At 42.0% G+C, this 18,487-nt stretch overlaps 1 protein-coding gene and 1 long non-coding RNA gene across 4 annotated transcripts in view; both read right to left on the reverse strand.

Annotated features, from left to right (window-relative positions):
- Nucleotides 1–749: 749 nt before the first annotated feature.
- C22H3orf49 (chromosome 22 C3orf49 homolog) lies at nucleotides 750–10,989 on the reverse strand. The gene is given in 7 exon segments (XM_086367062.1): nucleotides 750–1,031; nucleotides 1,482–1,595; nucleotides 4,789–4,808; nucleotides 4,811–4,912; nucleotides 8,496–8,789; nucleotides 8,792–8,817; nucleotides 10,839–10,989. Coding segments are annotated over 7 exon segments (879 nt in total). The 5' UTR covers nucleotides 10,964–10,989; the 3' UTR covers nucleotides 750–833.
- A 2,980-nt stretch (nucleotides 10,990–13,969) lies between these two features.
- Nucleotides 13,970–18,487, reverse strand: part of LOC147348306 (uncharacterized) — an 80,883-nt gene continuing 76,365 nt past the window's right edge. For 2 of the 3 annotated variants that reach the window (XR_015151431.1, XR_015151433.1), the window contains 2 exons: nucleotides 18,246–18,347; nucleotides 13,970–14,110 (listed from right to left, as the gene is read on the reverse strand). This is a non-coding gene — a long non-coding RNA (uncharacterized LOC147348306). The remainder of the gene's footprint in view (nucleotides 14,111–18,245; nucleotides 18,348–18,487) is intronic. The other variant, XR_015151432.1, reaches the window with a different exon arrangement.

Raw genomic sequence — 18,487 nt, forward strand, 5'->3', positions numbered from 1 at the left:
CATTTCTGGAGTGTACATGAGAAAATGAGTCAGCTTTTGGAAATTGTTACCACTTTTGAAAATGAAGACCATGAACAGGCTCTCAGGAGAGCTGTACACTTGTTAAATTATGTACAGAATGTTTGTGGTGTATAAGATGCAAAGTCAATCAGTATGTATTACTTTCTAGATCTCTGTCCTTAACATTTGAGATATATGGTTGGTAAATGTTTTAGTAAAACATTTTCTCTCTATTGTTTTCTTCTGTTGGAGTAATCTTCAAGAGTCTTGCAAGAAAGGATTTCATGATCTTTTTATAAATTTAAGTCTGAATCACATGTACTTTTTTTAAGGATTGAATTATATGTCTAATACTTGCTAGGTTCCATCCTTATCCATTCATTTTAGTTCAGAAACATGACTCTTTGCATGAATCATATCTTAATAATGTTACGTTTTTATAATTTTAATAAGAACTCTTCTCTTTAAAAACAAAGGTTTAAAGTTAGCTCAATAGTAGTCACAGTGAAAGTGTCAAAATACCTTTAAGTGCTTCCTATAATTTCATCTGGCAAATTATGGAAGAAATTTCTTTGTAGAATTGGTATGCCCTGGTAAATATTTCTATTTTCCATTATTAGTAAAAATTATGAAGCAAAAAATTGCTTATATTGACTCAGAATTAAAAATCAATTTTTGTAAAAAGACTGTTGGGCAAAATATTTTTATAAGGACTGTTGGGCAGAATATTTTTAAACTCACCCCCCCAATTGATTAAGAGAAATTTATTCAGGATTATGTACCAAAAGATAAGAAGCCCTATGTACATAACTTTTATGCCATCAGAAACAGAATCAGAAGCAGCACCAGGTACATGGGAAACACACATTTTTCAGTTTATACTTTCTCATGGTTCGCTTGGACATCCTCTGGAACTGCTTGGAAGACTTAAGAACTTCATCCCCTAGAAACTCACAGTGTTGAAGTTCAGCATGTCTTTGGGCCAATAACTTCATGGATTTATCTGTCACTGTTTCTATGAGGTCATCCACCTATAACAGCCCAGAACAAAGAAACGAAGCCATGTGTTAGAAAGCCTTGTCCACACCCAAGGGAGAGCTGTTTTTCCTGAGGGATGAGTTCAGGAACTGGTGGATGTCTGCAAGTCCCAAAGTATTATTCTAATTCAAGTCACAGCAAACAGAGCTTGAAAACATGCCTTTACCACCCAGTGCTAAAGACAGTCTCATTTCTTCTCAAACCCTTGTGTGTGTGCGCCTTCATTTTAATTGAATTCACTTTAACATTTAGTAGGCACACAGCATCATCCTCAGCACCCTCAGCGATCCTGTAGCCACTCTCAAATGCCCCCCACTAACAGGATGCCTTCATGCTAATCATTAGTTCGTCCCACAGCCACGCTGTCTAGTAGGGCTGTGCGTTCAGTTGAGCCCAGGCCTCTGATGCTTTTGAAACACAAAGTAAAAACCTTTGTCCACTACCTGCATTTGAAGCTTTCCCACTGTCAAATCTGGTTTCTGGAGAATGTTTTCCATGCTGTGCTTCTTTCTTTTAAATACCGGAAAGTGTGGTCTCTTTTTTGATGAATATGGAACCTATCATAAAAATGTAAAAAACACATCAGATTAAGAAGTGCCACCATTATTTCTGTGACGGTGCTTCAGTGAACACTCTTACCCTTGCGACATCCTCTTTTAAACTGAATATTTGCCACATAACAACATTGGACTGGAGGCTGTATTCATATTATTCTCCACGCCCCATGCATCTCCTTTGTGCCCAGAGCTCTCTTTGAAGAGATCTATAGGGTGCAGAGAAATGAGATTGTCTGGTTCTGAAAGAATATACAGTGTCAGGAAAAAAAGCAGGTCATTTGTAAGGGGAAGAAGAAGAAATTGCCTCTGTAGCCGCTGAGCACAGCCAGAGTGTGGAGCTGTTGTAGACGAGTGCCCCAGAAAGCTCATTATCACTGGATCCAGTTGCTAATCTGGTCTCTTTTCTGCAGGTTTCCTTATTTTCATGGCAGACATGTTTCCAAACATAAAAAAGAAAGCTCTGGGTTCTTTTCATTGCATGCCTGATACCCTTCCCATGGTCCCTGGCTTGCTGGTTACAAGTACCTGTGCTATTAAAACTCATTCCTAGGTCGTGGCTCCTGGCTAATATGGCCTTTTTAGTCTTACTAGGTTCACTCTTCCTTCCCCTGTGTTTAGTAATTACCATGAGGACTACTGTGAGACCTACGCAAAGTGGGATGTGCAGTCACATTTGGGTCTTGCCCTTTGCCCGAGTTTACAAATGAGTCTGTGGAAACTCTGCCCTGCTGGCTCCTGCATGCATGCTCAGTCACTCAATTATGTCTGACTCTTTTGTGACCCCGTGGGCTATAGCCCGCCAGGCTCCTCTGTCCTTGGGATTTCCCAGGCAAAAATACTGGAGTGGGTTGCTGTTCCTCCTCCAGGGGTTCTTCCCGACCCAGGGATGGAACTTGCATCTCCTGCATTGGCAGGCAGATTCTTTATCTGGGAAGCCCTGCCAGCTCACCCCGGCTCCAGTGTCAGTTGCAGAACCTTCCCCAATCTAACCAAAGCACAACTCCTCTTGTTTCTCTCTCATAAAACCCAGTGTTGTTTTTTTTTTTTCCCCCTACTAAGCACTAGCTTGGTAATTACTTAAGTTATTTCTGTGTATTGAATACCATTATTAAAAAGTCAAATGTCTTGAAGGGTCAGGCAGGTTTTGAGAAACAGGCTCAGTTGGTCTGGCATGGACTGGAGAGAATGGGCCTCCTGCAAAGGGGGTGGCCTCTGTGTAGCTCTGCTGTTGCTGGAGGAGCTGCAGGCTCCATGTTGCCAAATCCTCTTATTTTTCAAAAGGAAGTTGAAAATCCAGACTTTTGTTTGAACGATTCTAATTTCGAAACGTGGACAACTGATTCAAATATATGAGAATGTTCTGAGAGCTAACAGTGCCATGGTTTAATGTCCGTCTCCTCCATCAAACTATAAGTTCCATGGAAACAGGACAAGGGCCATTGGGTCACCTTTATAGCCCCCAAATGTAGAAACTGCCCAGCACATATTAGGAATATGATAAATATGAACCTAGCACTCAAGAGGCAAAATTCAAAACTAATACTGGTACACTCTGGCAGTGCACTAGAGCAGCGCTGTTTAATAGAACTTCCCACAAAAATGAAAGTGTTCTTTATCTGTGCTGTCAAATACCATAGCCACTGGCCATATGTGTTAACTGAACACATGAAATGTAGCTAGTGCAGTGAAGGGAATGGACTGTTCTTTTTATTTAGTTTTAATTAATGTAAATAGTCACATGTGACTATTGGCTACCATAATGCTGCTAAGTCGCTTCAGTCGTGTCCGACTCTGTGCGACCCCATGGACTGCAGCCCACCAGGCTCCGTCCATGGGATTTTCCAGGCAAGAGTACTGGAGTGGAGTGCCATTGCCTTCTCTGTGGCTACCATAATAGACAGTACAATTAGAACCTAGCATAGTAATTAGTGGGCTTCCCAGGGCTTTACTCTTCTCCGCAGTAAAGAGTCTGCCTTCAATGCAGAAACACAGGAGATCTGGGTTCAATCCCTGGGTTGAGAAGAGTACCTGAAGAAGGAAATGACAACCCACTCCAGTATTCTTGCCTGGAGAATTCCATGGACAAAAGAGCCTGGCGGGCTATAGTCCAAGGGGTCGGAAAAAGTCAACACGACTGAGCACAGCAGGAACAGCATAGTAATTAGGAGTAAGCACTGGTAGAGTCAAATCTTCCTGGGTTTGAAGCCCGGCTCTTCCGATTATCTGGGCCAATTACTTAACCTCTCATTGCCATCCCTAAAATCATATCCTACTTATTGTAGTAACCTATTGCTATCTACTTTACAGGGCTGTTGTAAGGAATATCTGAGTTGATATTTTTAAAGCACTTAGAAGAGGGTTTGGAACATAGTTAGCTTTAATAAATGCTTATTATGTCAGAAGAAACAATACTTCAGATTCTATTAAAAAATAGCATGGGCAATTTAGGCACAAACTTGATCTAAATACAGATAAGTACAAGCTTTGGGTTGGAGTGTCCTGGATCATCAAGTGTTGCACTGTCTATACTATACACACGTTCTATTTGTATTTTAATTTCAATTATAATGAAATGTAAAATTCACTTCCTCAGTTATACTGCCACATTAGCTGGGAAAGACTGAAGGCAAAAGGAGAGGGAGTAACACAGGATGAGATGGTTATGCAGCATCATGGACTCAATGGACATAAATTTGAGCAATCTCCCAGAGACAGTGAAGGACAGAGGAGCCTGGCATGCTGCAGTCCATAGGCTTGTGAAGAGTCGGACATGACTGAGGGACTGAACAACAACCAGCCACATGCAAAGGCTTAAAAGTCACATGCTAATGGCTACTGTTGTGGACAAATGTTTGCATCCTTGTGGAAATTCTGTGGGGTTGGTCTGGAGAATATCTTTCCACAGAGCATGCATGATATGCCAGATGCTAATATACAGACTTGATATTTGAACAGCTGACCAAGTCAATCTAAAGCTGTAACCCCTACTGTTGCCCAGATTATAGCAGAAGCTGAACCATTCGAGCTCAGAAGTAGAGGAATCAGACCTGGCAAGTCCACTTCTTGTGCCCTGAATGCTAGGAGTGGAGACACAAAGGGCAGCTTTAAACGGGAGAGAACTTGGTTTTTACAACAGCCCTGAACGTTGACTTCCGTGTAAGTCTTTAGACGCAAGTTTGTTTTAGCATTTTACCTTTTGCATTCCTGAAGGAATGATGTCACAGATAAACGCTTGGTGGTTCTCCTGGCTCGGAGGAGTGTACTTCCTTGGGTTATTGCCTCTGTCTCTGCTTCGACAGCGTCAAGTTGTGTAGTTGCTTAGAGGGAATGAGGGGGAAAAAAACAGACCGTCGTGAAGGATCACAATAATAAACATATGCTTTCTATTAGAAAGTCTCCTGAAAAGCAAGCATCACATGCGATTTCAGTGGCTTTTTTTCTTCGGGGTTAAAATTGAAAATGGACTTGCTTTGCTGAATCTCACACTTTCTCTTGAACACTTGGCCTTTTCTTGTGGTCATGACCTCCATAGTCACAACCCATCTTGACAAGGTGGTTGATAACTGTCGTTGAGACTTCACTTTTGCCCTCTGTTGTTTTTCCCTGTAACTTGTGGAATTAGAAAATGTACCCTCTAACATAGAAAACAATCCAACGACTACTTGCTGTTGACTGAAGACAAGTTTAAGCGTACTCTGCAGCAAAGTGGCTCAAGGCTCAGTCATTCACATACCTTCTTAACAGTTTTTCCCACATACTAGGAGCCCTGTGAATCCTAGAGTCCTTAATATTTTTCTCTGTCAGCTCAGTTCTTGGGACTTCTCTGGTGGTCCAGTGTTATGAGCCCTCACTGCCAATGCAGGCGGTTCGGGTTCTATCCCTGGTCAGGGAACTCAGATCCCACAGGCTATGTGGCACAGCCAAAAGATAAGGGAAAAAAGCATCTTCATTAAAAAAAAAATCAGTTCTTAACACAATAAACATAAAGGAAACTTAAAACACTGTCATAAATCAAAAACCAGTATCATAGACACTGAGACTAGTATGGTAAAACCAAAATCATGTTATTGCCAACGGAAGGCAGCAAACTTGAGGCTACTCCCTTTTTTATTAAGATAGAAAAAGGGAAGGAGATGAGACTTTTTCCTTGATGTAGTGAAAGGGGTCAAAAAGGCACTGGGAAAAGCGAGGTGTGCAGCATGGTCTATGTTTCAGTGTTTTCATGCTATGCACAGCACCTAAAATCAATTTAATCTGCTTCAGGCCACTCGATAACTGCATTGAGGAATCATGGCTCCTCAGCTCAGGGACTGGTGGCTCTAAATTCAAAGTGGATGCTCAACCTAGGGGGACGCTCCTTTCTCCCCCACCCTCCACTGTCAGCTCTTGCCCAAATCTTGCACCTCCTGCCACTAAACATCCTCTTCAACCTCACCACCCGCACTGCCACGACTAGCCCCAGCTAAAATTATCCCTTGCCTTGGATGAATGCAAGAGCCTGTTTATTCCTCCTGCATCAGATCTTACCCTCCTCCAATCCAGTCTCTATGCTGCAGTCTGAGCTACCTTTAAAAAATGCCCTTCAAATCATATACATCCCCAGCTTGAAAGTATCTCACCACCCTTAGGAAGAGTTAAAATTTCTTAACATGATTTACAAACACCCTCATCACCTTATTCAGCAGACTCTCCCTGGCTGGATTACTTTCATTCCTTAATTATGCCCAGTGCTCTCTTGACGTTGGGACTTGAACATGCTCTACCCTCTTCCTGGAAAACTGTTCTCACCACTTTTTCCTTATCTAACTCTAGTTGTCCTTCGGTCTCATCTGAGTTGTTCGTTCGTTAGGGAGGCTTTCTCGAGCCCCCTCCCCTAAAGTCAGCATCGATGACGTGTACCCACCCTAGCCTGTGCTTTTTCTTTGCATCAGAGGTAAATATCTGCAGCCCCTCCATGCCCTCTGTAACTCAAGGAGGGCAGAGACCATGCCTGTACTGTCTGCTGCTCTATCCCTTACAGCGTGGCTGCCGCATAGTAAGTATTTACTACATATTTGTTTTAAAGTCTAATGAGGATCAACAGGGACGAGCAACTGTCTTTCGGCCACAGTTGAGAGTCAGAATGTTTGAGCTGCAGCCTGAAAGCTGGGCGAGTTTCTTGGAGAAATCTTAGTGTAGAGATTTGTTATTTAAGCTATGATAAAAATAAGCCAACGCGTGGGATGTGGTAGCAGGTTCTGGTCCTCTGTTTTCCACTGGACTCTCCAACTCCAGCCCCGTCCGTAGAGGACTGTGCCCTCTTTGCTGTTTTCAACAGAAACAGGCAGGTCAGTCTATGCCAGGTAATTGCTAGATGATTGGATGCTTGTATTAGTTGTCTTTTTTCCAGAAAAGAGAGTTTGTTTGAAAGGGCAATGCGTCAGCTGGAGGCCATCAGTTTTTGTTTTTTCTGGAAAAAGTATCTACCAGGTGTGCAGCCTTATCATGATGTGAAATTTGAAGATACGTATGAATCACCTACATATACGTAAGTATTCTATATATTTCTGAATGCTGTACTGTAAAGGACACTAGGAACATACAAAGGGTATTTATGGCACTGAAGCTCTGCTGTATGGTATTGTAACGAGAGACACGTTACATGGTGGGTTTTTCAAACCCACGGAACTGTGGGGGGCAAAGAGTGAATCCTAATGTGAACCATGGTGGCTGTGTACTCGCTAAGTTGTGTCCAACTCTTGTGACCCCATGGACTGTAGCCTGCCAGACTCCTCTGTCCATGGGATTCTCCAGGCAAGAATATTGGAGTGGATTGCCATTTCTTCTCCAAGTTAGGGATCACACCTGGGTCTCCTGCACCGCAGGTGGATTCTTTACTAACTTAGCCACCAGGGAAGCCCAGTGTAAACTATCAGTTCAGTTCAGTTCAGCCGCTCAGTCATGTCTGACTCTTTGCAACCCCATGAATCGCAGCACCCCAGGCCTCCCTGTCCATCACCAACTCCCGGAGTTCACTCAGACTCACGGCCATCGAGTCGGTGATACGTAATCTAGGGACCAGTGTTAATAATAATATGTTAATATTGGCTCATCGACTAACAAGTGTACTGTACTAAGGCAAGAAGTTCATAATAGAGGAAATTGTGTGGGTGGGGTAAGGAGAGGGAGGCATAGAGGAAATTTCTGTATTTTCCACTCAATTTTTCCAGTTTACCTAAAACGGCTCTACAAAAAAGTCTATCAATTTTAAAAAGGAGAATGCAAATAGTAGTCATCACTCACAAGACCCCCCACCAAACGTCATTACCATGTCACAGAAGAAACTGTCAACAGTTCAAACGCCAATTCTTCACAAAGTATGTGGGAAGTAGATATAATAAAATAAAATTTCCTTTACGACTTACCAATCATACATTTTTAAAATAGAATTCTCCCCACACCTTCGTCTTTTGGAAGCAGCCATTTGAAAATCTGCCTCACTTCTTTCTCCAGAAACAAAACCAGAAAATTCCACTTTGGTTTGATTTTCTAAGATATGTGTATATGTATGTGTGTATATATATATACACACACCTATGTACACATTTAATATTTAAATGAAAAGTAGTTTTAGACTGATGAGACCACTGATTAATTGGACTGGGAGTGACCTCAAATGTAATCTAATTCAGAGTTTTTGAAGATGTATACACACACACACACACACACACACACACACACACATCCCCTGGGGATCTTTCTAAAAGGCAGATTCTGACTCAGTAGCCCTGTGTGGGGGCCTTAACTTCTGCATTTCAGACAAGCTCCCCAGAAATGCTATTCTGTGGGTAGCAACAAAAGCTGTCCTATTTCATTTTCTCTCTTGGCCTTGACATTGGACCATATGTTGACTTGGATTACCATTCTGGGAGACCTTTCTCATTCTTGGTTTGGTAAATAACTTGGGCGATGGAAGCTCCTTGACAATTCTAAGAAGAAGGCTCTGTATATTTGGAAGGAGGGTTTCCTTGTGGTTAGGGGCACCCTCTTCGTTGACACTTGCTGGCTTGCTTCTGTACGTGTGTGACAGCATCCTCCCCCAAACACTCTTCACTTTCCTCACCAAATTTTTCTTCTGATTTTGCTGGCTCTTGTGAAATTCCATGTCACTAACACTGGATGACTCCTCTCTGGGGACCAATACATTTTGTTTACTAAGTTGGTAGACACAGCTTCATGCCATCTGAACAAAGGAAAAATAATTTGTGTTAAGGAAATTGAAGAGTTAAAAATGAAACATTGGAATCATGAAAATCAACTGCAAATGTGAACAAATTATACAGTTCCAAAAAAGAAAACTGAAGACCAAGCATCACATCCAAAGCCAAAGCAAATACTTGATATTTTGTTGCTGAACTCTAGAAGTGCATTCTGGCCACTATCTCATTTAATCTTCTTCAGTTTACTAATGAGTAAGCTGGGACACAGAGAGATTAATTTAATTGATGGAGTATAGAATGCAGATTTTAATCTTGGTTTGTGACTGTTAGAATATATTACCTCATATTGGCAAATTGGTGATCTCATTTCAATCACAGTTTGAGATTTCTTTTTTGCTGGACTTCAAAATATGGTTCCAAATGTGATGAGACATGAGAGTGCCTGCTAAGGTAGATAATACAAAATATATTCTCCAAGGTCCTATAAATGCTGCATTTTATGCAGAATACTGATTTAGAGAAAGTAATTATAAATGCATATTTCAAAAATTCCAAATAAATAATATCTTCATCATTTTAGTAATAAAATAGGTAATATTTCTTAGTAGACTTTTATGTGCTAAACACTCATCTAAGTTCTTTCATATGTATTACATATTTTAATCCTCTTACTATTATCTCCATTTTACAAATGAGGAAATTAAAACTTGGAAAGCTTAAATAACTTATGCCCAGATAATCTGACCCCAAAGTCTATTCTGTTAGCTTCTGTGCTAAGTGAGTATCACCTGTTCCATGATACCCTTATTTACCTAATATTCTTCCTTGATTAACTATTTTGATGTTAGTTTCATCCAAAGCAATAATATCCATAAAATTCCAGGGATTTTTAAAAACCAGTCTTCTATTTCGAGATAAAAAATCATTTATGGGCTAGGATTAATCTCCCATGGACTCTTAGGAGAACTTTTAATAAAACCATCAGTTTCTACTACCATAAATACACACACACACGGGAATACAATGTAGGAGGCTCAGGAACCCCCAAGGTCATCCATGCAACCCCCATCAAGTAAAAAGCCCACCTCTAAGCAGTTTCTGAATCTCCAAAATGTATCTCCTAGTCCCATCCCCTCACCCTCATTCCCAATCTATTTATAACATAATTAATAAGATGATTTGCTGTTATGAAAAGAATCTTTTCTTTCCTAACCTTTTAAGTATCTTGGTTGGTTATGAATTTATTTGGTTGTATTACCTCTCCTTTTAACCCCTATTTTTTATTGGAAGTGGAAATCTCTGCAAAATTTCATTTTGCCCATGGAAGTTCAGAAGTCTGGTCTTTGATACTTCAGGCCTCATGAAAACGACTCTTTTCTACCTATCTGAGCTATTGCTCATAAATCTGGTAAAAAAGAATACTCCCCAAATTGGAAAACAATCATCTCACTGCCTTTCCAAATTAAAATGTATTACATTTGGAGTATTCCATGCTTGTCTTCATGGTTTTGCCACTAACAAGAAATAAGAGGTATAAGACAGTTTTTAGGTTACATTAAAGAGCATGCACATGGGTAAAACATAATTAGTACACATTACAACAGCCCAAATTGCTGGAAAGGGGAATGGAGAGAGCACTGATCATGGACTTATTTTGAAAAATGCACTATTGATTTTTCAAAATAATAGTATTTGCTGTCTAAAACTGTGAGGCTGAAATATCAACTTAGTATCTACTAATTTTAATATCATATGTGACATTAAATCTCAAGTTCAGGTAGAAAGGAAAGGTTTTCCCATTACAATGAAGACTTTTCTGATCACAAAACGAGGCTTCCATCATGATACTAGATTCCCTGAGCCAATGTATATATGCTGTCTATATATGCTGTCTCTGCTCCCTCTAATCCATATGGAGCCTTCATTTCTAAATGCAGTGCTTGAAAACATGCTACTTTTTTCTAATCAGCACAGTGAATATTGTTTAATGCAAAATCCAAAGCATCTCACTGAAGAGAGAAGAAAATGAGTCCCAGTTTCCTACCTTTCAATCCCTTTCCTTTTGAATGAGTCGCTTCTCTTTCTGGGCTGCTGAAATCTTCGGTACTGGCCAGCTCTTTCGTAAGCAACCTTAAAGCGCTCTGGAGTACATAGGTGAGGGCGATCCATTGCTGTCAACCTCACCTGCAGTAGCTGTTGTTAATTTCTTTAGCTCTTAGGCTCACAAACTACAAAACAAAATCATCCAGTGACCGAGGCGCTTTTAACTCCTGGGCTCTTTGGGGGTAAAGTATGTAGGAAAATTTTTGGAAGTGCTTCCTTATTCCCTTCCAGGTGTTACAGACATCATTTGTGGGACCAGCCTTGTTTACCACTTTACAGAGGTCATCAATGATGCAGTTGACAGAGCAGTGGGAAATTCCCAGTCGTGTTGCGGACTCCAGGGCAAAGCAGATGTGAATAGGTGACCTGCTTGTCTAACCACTGCCATTTGGGTTGGTAATAAAATAATCACACACCAACTGATGATCACATTCAAATGTGCATGTCTGCATTCCAAAGAGGAAAGAACTGAGACCACCAACACTAATTCCAATGATCCCAGCTTTTGTTAGATCTTTCATGTGGAACTGATGAATGCTCTCTGTCCAGTTTTTATTTGGCTTTCTCACAGTACACCCCTTGGGCTATTTTGTAGTGATCTCTCAAAACACATGGCTGAGAAAGTTGAGCCCACCCCTCCCTTTTGACATTTGGTTTATTTCCTGGCACCCCACTCCAGTACTCTTGCCTAGAAAATCCCATGGACAGAGGAGCCTGGTAGGCTGCTGTCCATGGGGTCACTAAGAGTCGGACACGACTGAGCCACTTCACTTTATTTCCTGGAGGAGAGCAAATTCTCGCTGGGTTGGAACTTCTCACCACAAGGTGGCAGCAGACACTAGGGTTTATTCCCATCCCCTTCTGGCCCTTTGAGTTTTTCAGTCTGAACTAACTAGAAGTTAAGAAGGAAAACTCCTGAAAAGTGTTGGGGGATATAATGATTATTGTTTTCTGTGTTTGTACTCATCAGTCATCTGGAGCTGGACTCTCAAACTTCCATGTGTACACAAATTACCTGGGGATCTTGTTAAAATGCAGATTTTGTTGCAGCAGTTCTGCCTGATGAGGTCATCGGGCCAGCTGCTACTGGGGCTGCTGCTAAGTCGCTTCAGTCATGTCCGACTCTGTGCGACCCCATAGACGGCAGCCCGCCAGGCTCTGCCGTCCCTGGGATTCTCCAGGCAAGAACACTGGAGTGGGTTGCCATTTCCTTCTCCAAAGCATGAACGTGAAAAGTGAAAGTGAAGTGGCTCAGTCGTGTCCAACTCTTAGCGACCCCATGGACTGCAGCCCACCAGGCTCCTCTGTCCATGGGATTTTCCAGGCAAGAGTACTGGAGTGGGGTGCCATTGCCTTCTCTGCATTGGGCCAGAGAGCTCAACAAAATAAAAAAGGGTTACTTGCATGAGGATTTGTCTGCTCCTGGCAGATTAATCAGCAGGCACCAGAGCCCTGAGGTGGAAGGAGTCTGATGTCTTTGAAAACTTAGTCAGGGTGGCTACAGCGAAGAGGCAATGTATGTGATAAGCTGGAGAGACAGGCAGGGCCAAGCCGGCTGGATCCTACAGAACAACTGAAAGTTGTAACATTATTTTGGATCTTCAGAATAATGGAAAGTTATGAGGGTTGAACTCCAGTACTTTGGCCACCTCATGTGAAGAGTTGACTCATTGGAAAAGACTCTGATGCTGGGAGGGATTGGGGGCAAGAGGAGAAGGGGACGACAGAGGATGAGATGGCTGGATGGCATCACTGACTCGATGGACGTGAGTCTGAGTGAACTCCGGGAGTTGGTGATGGACAGGGAGGCCTGGCATGCTGCGATTCATGGGGTTGCAAACAGTCGGACACGACTGAGCGACTGATCTGATCTGATGAGGGTTTTTTAATCATTAAAATTAAAGACAAATTAAAATTTTTTAATTGTGGTAAAATATATATTATATGCTGCTAAGTCGCTTCAGTCATGCTCAATTCTGTGTGACCCCATAGACAGCAGCCCACCAGGCTCCTCCATCCCTGGGATTCTCCAGGTAAGAATACTGGAGTGGGTTGCCATTTCATTTTCCAATGCATGCGTGAATGCTAAGTTGCTTCAGTCGTGTCTAACTCTGTGCAATTCCATGGACAGCAGCCCACCAGGATCCTCTGTCCACAGGATTCTCCAGGCAAGAATAGTGGAGTGGGTTGCCATTTCCTTCTCCAATACATTATATAAAATTTACCATTTTTAAGTGTGTTCATATTGTTGTGCAACCATCACCACCAGCATCTTCAGAACTTTATCTTGCAAAACTGAAATTGAAAACCCATTAAACAATAACTCCTAATAACTTCTCTGTTTCCATGAATTTTTCTTAATTGGAAAAAAGTATCTTGGAAGAAGTCACTACATAAGGTGACAAAATTCCAAAAATGAATTACCATGAAAATATATATCCCAATTTCTTTGTACAATAGGGACACAAGTCTGCAGTACAGAAGAAGAGCGCATAAGAAATAGGAAGGGCTAAGGAGAAGGGTATGAGGGTGAACAGCATTTTAATGCAAGCCCAGAAGGTAAGTAGAAAGCCTATAGCTGTGTATGCTTTATTCATCCAACCTATACATTAGATAACTGAAGGGCAAAAATAAAGCCAAATGATAATTCTGTTTTGTTTGGGGGTAAAAGTTGCATTTCAAATATCTAAAAAAACAAAACAAACAAAAAAAAAACTTTTGATTTCTGAATTGAATTCAGAACCAACTCTTTTTAGTTCTTGGGATAATGACTGAATTCAACAGCTCTCAACAATGAAAAAAATGTTATTGCTACATCCAGTCCAAGAGATGGCTGCACTCTGTCTGTATGAATTTGATGACAGTTTTTGAGGAGTGATGCTGAAACCCAGCCTCTGTGTACCAGTGCTGAATTGAATCTCAGAGACAGAATTTTGGGTGAACTGGGAGAGAAGGGCTCTCTATTGCTTTGCCCAGCAAAGGAGGCCACAGCAAGCTAGCACTCATAAGACTGTCCCACCCTGGAGTGGGCAGAGGGGGTCTTACAGTGTTAAAGCGACAGGGCATGATCAGCTCCTGGGCATTCTTCTGAATGGTTGGTGGTGAGGTAACTGGGAGTCAGCATCATCAGCCTTCTGGTTCCAATCAGTCTGGGGTCTACATGCTTGTGGGCAGCATACAATATCTTCTTCCCCTCGGTGGAGGTTTCTGTACCTGCAAAACAGTTCAAAAGATTGAGCTGAGAATATTATCGATAGTCCTTGGGGAAGAAATAAAGTTTCCTGACCTGTTTAATGGCTAAAGTATTATTATTTTGTCTGGCTTGACTGTTTTCCTTTCTTTCTGCATTTTTCTCACTTCTGTGATTGAACTTACTCTTTGACTAAAGCTTTTCTACAGACAAAAGGCAGGTGGAGGATGTGGCTTGGGGACTATTCTGGGAAGGCCTCAGAGGGTCCTGTTGGGTTACAGGAGCTAGGCAATATGTATTTCTTCTGTGCAATGAGAATCCAGTGTTGAACAAAGCAACTGGAACCCCTGCCTAAGATTTACACTCTAGCGGAGGGCACAGATACCAGACTTGTTAGTAAACTGATACAGCGTTCAGACACCGACAAGGAATGCTAGGAAAAAACTAGGAAAACAGTGTAGCAAGTGACTGCTTCTACCAGGGTGATCAAAAAAGACCTCTCAAGGCAGTGGTAGTTGAGGTGAGACATTTCACCTTGGAAAGGACATAAACTAGGGTCGGATCTGTGTTCTAAAGCAAAGTATTCCAAAGATGAAAAATGACCAGAGCAAAAGTTCTGAGGTGGGTGGGCACTAGGTCAGATTGGAGGGCAGGAAGGAGACCACGGTGGTGGGAATTCAGATGACAAAGGAAGGCAACCTTATGTTTCTGCTTTTAAAAAGATTGCTGGGTCTTCCCTGGCCGTCCAGTGGTTAAGACTCGGCACTTTCAAGACAAGGGTGTGGATTTGATCCCTTGTTGGGAAACTGAGATTCTGCCCGCCATGTAGCATGGTCAGGAAGTTAAAGAAAAAAGAAGAAAGAAGAAAGAAAAGATTGCTGTGTGCCACTTGCAATGTGCACTGGAAAATAGTATGATGGCTGAAGAGGCAATTGATCCAGGATGGAGATGCTGGTGGTTAGGCATAGAGTGAGACAGATGTGCAGAGATTCAAGGAATATTTAGGAAGTATCATACTGAAATGAACTCGATGTCAAGTGGTGGTGAGTAGACAGCAGGAAAAACTAGACTGGGAAGTTAGCTTGTTGCAGTAGCTCAAGTCTGAGACTGGAGTGGCTTAAAAAAATTTTTTTGGCCGTGCTGTGCAGCTTGTGGGATCTACAGTTCCCCAACCAGGGATCAAACCTGTGTCCCCTGCCTTGGAAACATGGGGTCTGAACCACTAGACTGCCAGGTAAGTTCCTGGAGTGGTTTAACTTAATAGGGGTAATGGAGGTAGAGAGAAGTGCACTGATTTAAGAGTTCCCCATAAGTCTACTTTTCTTTCCAACCCTCCTTGGGATATGGCTTGGCATCAAACCCATAGGATCACTCCCTGCTGCTGCTGCTAAGTCGCTTCAGTCATGTCCGACTCTGTGCGACCCCATAGACGGCAGCCCACCAGGCTCCCCCGTCCCTGGGATTCTCCAGGCAAGAACACTGGAGTGGGTTGTCATTTCCTTCTCCAATGCATGAAAGTGAAAAGTGAAAGTGAAGTCGCTTAGTCGTGTCCAACTCTTCGAGACCCCATGGACTGCAGCCCACCAGGCTCCTCTGCCCATGGGATTTTCCAGGCAAGAGAACTGGAGTGGGTTGCCATTGCCTTCTCCCAGGATCACTCCCTAGACATTGGTAAACATCCCTTTCAAAAGCCAGAGCAGGGCAAAGCCTGGTCGAAACACAATCTCCCTGTTCTTAACATTATCCTTCTATTCTATCCTTCTAACAGATCTGAGATCACATGATCCTATTTAGGTAACCATAACAACAGTTGCAAAAGAGAAGCTTGTGTGGTCAGGCAGGTAAATGTGAGAAGCTGCAGGGTGTAGCAAGGAGGGGAAGCACCTTTGGTAAAGTGTGGAATGCTGGACCAATCAAATGCTAATGAACTTCAAATTGTTAAGGCTCTTCCAGCATTTAAAAATGTGGTCTGCAAGTCCTATTTAGCTTGTGGGTCACCTATTTGCTAACTCCAAAGGTCTTTTTATGTAGACTCTCCATTCAGTCAGGCAGATCTTTCCTATCTGTGGTCCCAAAGCTGATTCCCATCCTCCTCCAAGTTTTTTTCCCCCACTCCAAGTTTTAACTTAAATGTATTAACTTGCATTCTATTGCCTTTGGGCTAGTTATTGCATTGTTTTTGCATCTCATCTCTATCTGGTTTCGTACTAAACTTACCTATGAATGTGTAAATTCTCAAAAACTTGGTAAGCAGAGATTCCAGGTCTTACTTCAAATTTGGGTGTGATAAACACAGAGACTTTTGAGAGTCTCTTGGACAGTAAGGAGATCAAACCAGTCAATCCTAAAGCAAATCAGTCCTGAATATTCATTGGAAGGACTGATGCTGAAGCTGGAGCTCCAGTACTTTGGCCACCTGATGAGAGGGACTGACTCATTTGAAAAGACCCTGATGCTGGGAAAGATTGAAGATGGAGGAGAAGGGGACGACAGAGGATGAGATGGTTGGATGGCATCACTGACTCTATGGACATGAGTTTGAGCAAGCTCCGGGAGTTGGTGATGGACAGGGAAGTCTGGTGTGCTGCAGTCCATGGGGTCACAAGAGTCGGACACGACTGAGTGACTGAACTGAATTGAACTGAAACGCATAGAACAGGCAGGATGATGTACTTAGTGGTGCTGTGGTTTAGTCGCTAAGTCGTGTTCCACTTGCAACCCCATGGACTGTAGCCCAGCAGGCTCCTCTGTCCACAGGATTTCCCCCCAGCAAGAGTACTGGAGTGGGTTGCCACGCCCTCCTCTAGCGGATCATCATGCCCAGGGATTGAACCTGGGTCTCCTGCATTGCAGGTAGATTCTTTACTGACTGAGGTATGAGGGAAGCCTTTATCTTAGTGGAGTCATTTAAAAATGGAATCCCTTTGAAAATGAATGCTCTAATAAGGTGAAGAATCCTCACTCAGTCAACTCACCCAAGACTGACCAGGGCTTAGGAGGTCTTTCATGTAGAGAAATATGAATTGGGGACATTTTCCTTTTTGCTTGAGCACATCTCCTTACTGGAGCTTTTGCCCACTTGAGAGAAGAAGGTAACATTTTACAGGTCACTTAGCAAGTACTGTTCCACAAGGAAGTATATACTGGGCACCTAGAGACAGAATGCTTCACCCAAGGACTCCTTACCTAGAGGCTGCCACTTCCTAGCGGTCTGGGAAGGCTGGGGCTGGGGCATAGTGTCTCTGAAGTGGTAAGAGGCTTTTCAAGGAAGGATGTCTTTTTTTCAGGTGCTTTTTGTATTGATTTCTGCCCCAGTCTATCTGTAACTGTAGACTCATCGTGTACCTCTGAGGATAAACATTTGGTTTGCTTTGACGGTCTTTAATAACTTGAACTCTTGCGAAGTTGTCAAGTACTCTAGGCTGTGCCCCATTAGAAAGTCGGTTTCAGTTCAAATGTCCTCTCAGATGCAGCTGAGATCAGTGTAGACTGGTACAAGTCCTTTGGAGGGCAGTTTGGCAACATCTACCAGCATGTGATGTCTGTATTGTCTCAGAGCCAGTGTGTTACTTCTGGGAATTTATTCTACAGAAATACTCATAGAATGATGGAAAGATATATGTAGGTTTATTTGTAAGAGCAAAAACTAGAGGCAGCCTATATGGCCATCAATAGGAGAGTAAACACTGTGTCTGTAGACACAGACATAATATGGCCATTGGAGCCATGAAAAGGAGGAGGCAGATCTGTTCTGATGTGCAAATAAAAAGATAATTCAGTGTACTATGGAGTGGAGACAGGATGTCCTAAAACTGTGACTACAAGAAGATTCTTTAAAAAAAAAAAACTATATTCACATGCAAGCTGGCATAGGATGTACTGGAAGAATATACACCAAAGAGTTAACAGTATGTGTTTTTGGAGATTGGGACTGAAAATGGTGATAGAGCAGCAGACATGAGGAGGAATAACTAGAAGGTTTAAAGATGCTCATTTTATATACTTTATATTGTTTTATTTTTTTTTAAAGTGAGCATGTATTACATTAAACTAAGAAATCAAACTCAAGAATTTAAAATTTAATTATCCAAATTTTAAATCATTTTCTTCATACATTTATTCACTTATTCATTCAGCAAATATTTCTTAAGTGCCTACCATGGCCAGACACTGTTCTTCTTCCTGGTGACATAGCAGGGATCTAACAGATGAAAATCCCCAAATTCATGCAGCCTGTATTTGACATGGCGGGAGAGGAAGCTGAAAGTAAATGTATAATATGACAAAAAATAAGGAAATAATATATATAAAATTTAAAACTTTTCACCTGCAGGGGTAGGACATAATGCTATTTTTGTGCAAGGCTGGCCTGGGAAGACCTCTCTGATACGAGGACATTA

Source organism: Bos grunniens, chromosome 22 (assembly GCF_055505025.1).
Source record: "Bos grunniens cultivar Pamir isolate PY7600 chromosome 22, Bosgru_T2T1.0, whole genome shotgun sequence".
Lineage (NCBI taxonomy): Eukaryota > Metazoa > Chordata > Mammalia > Artiodactyla > Bovidae > Bos > Bos grunniens.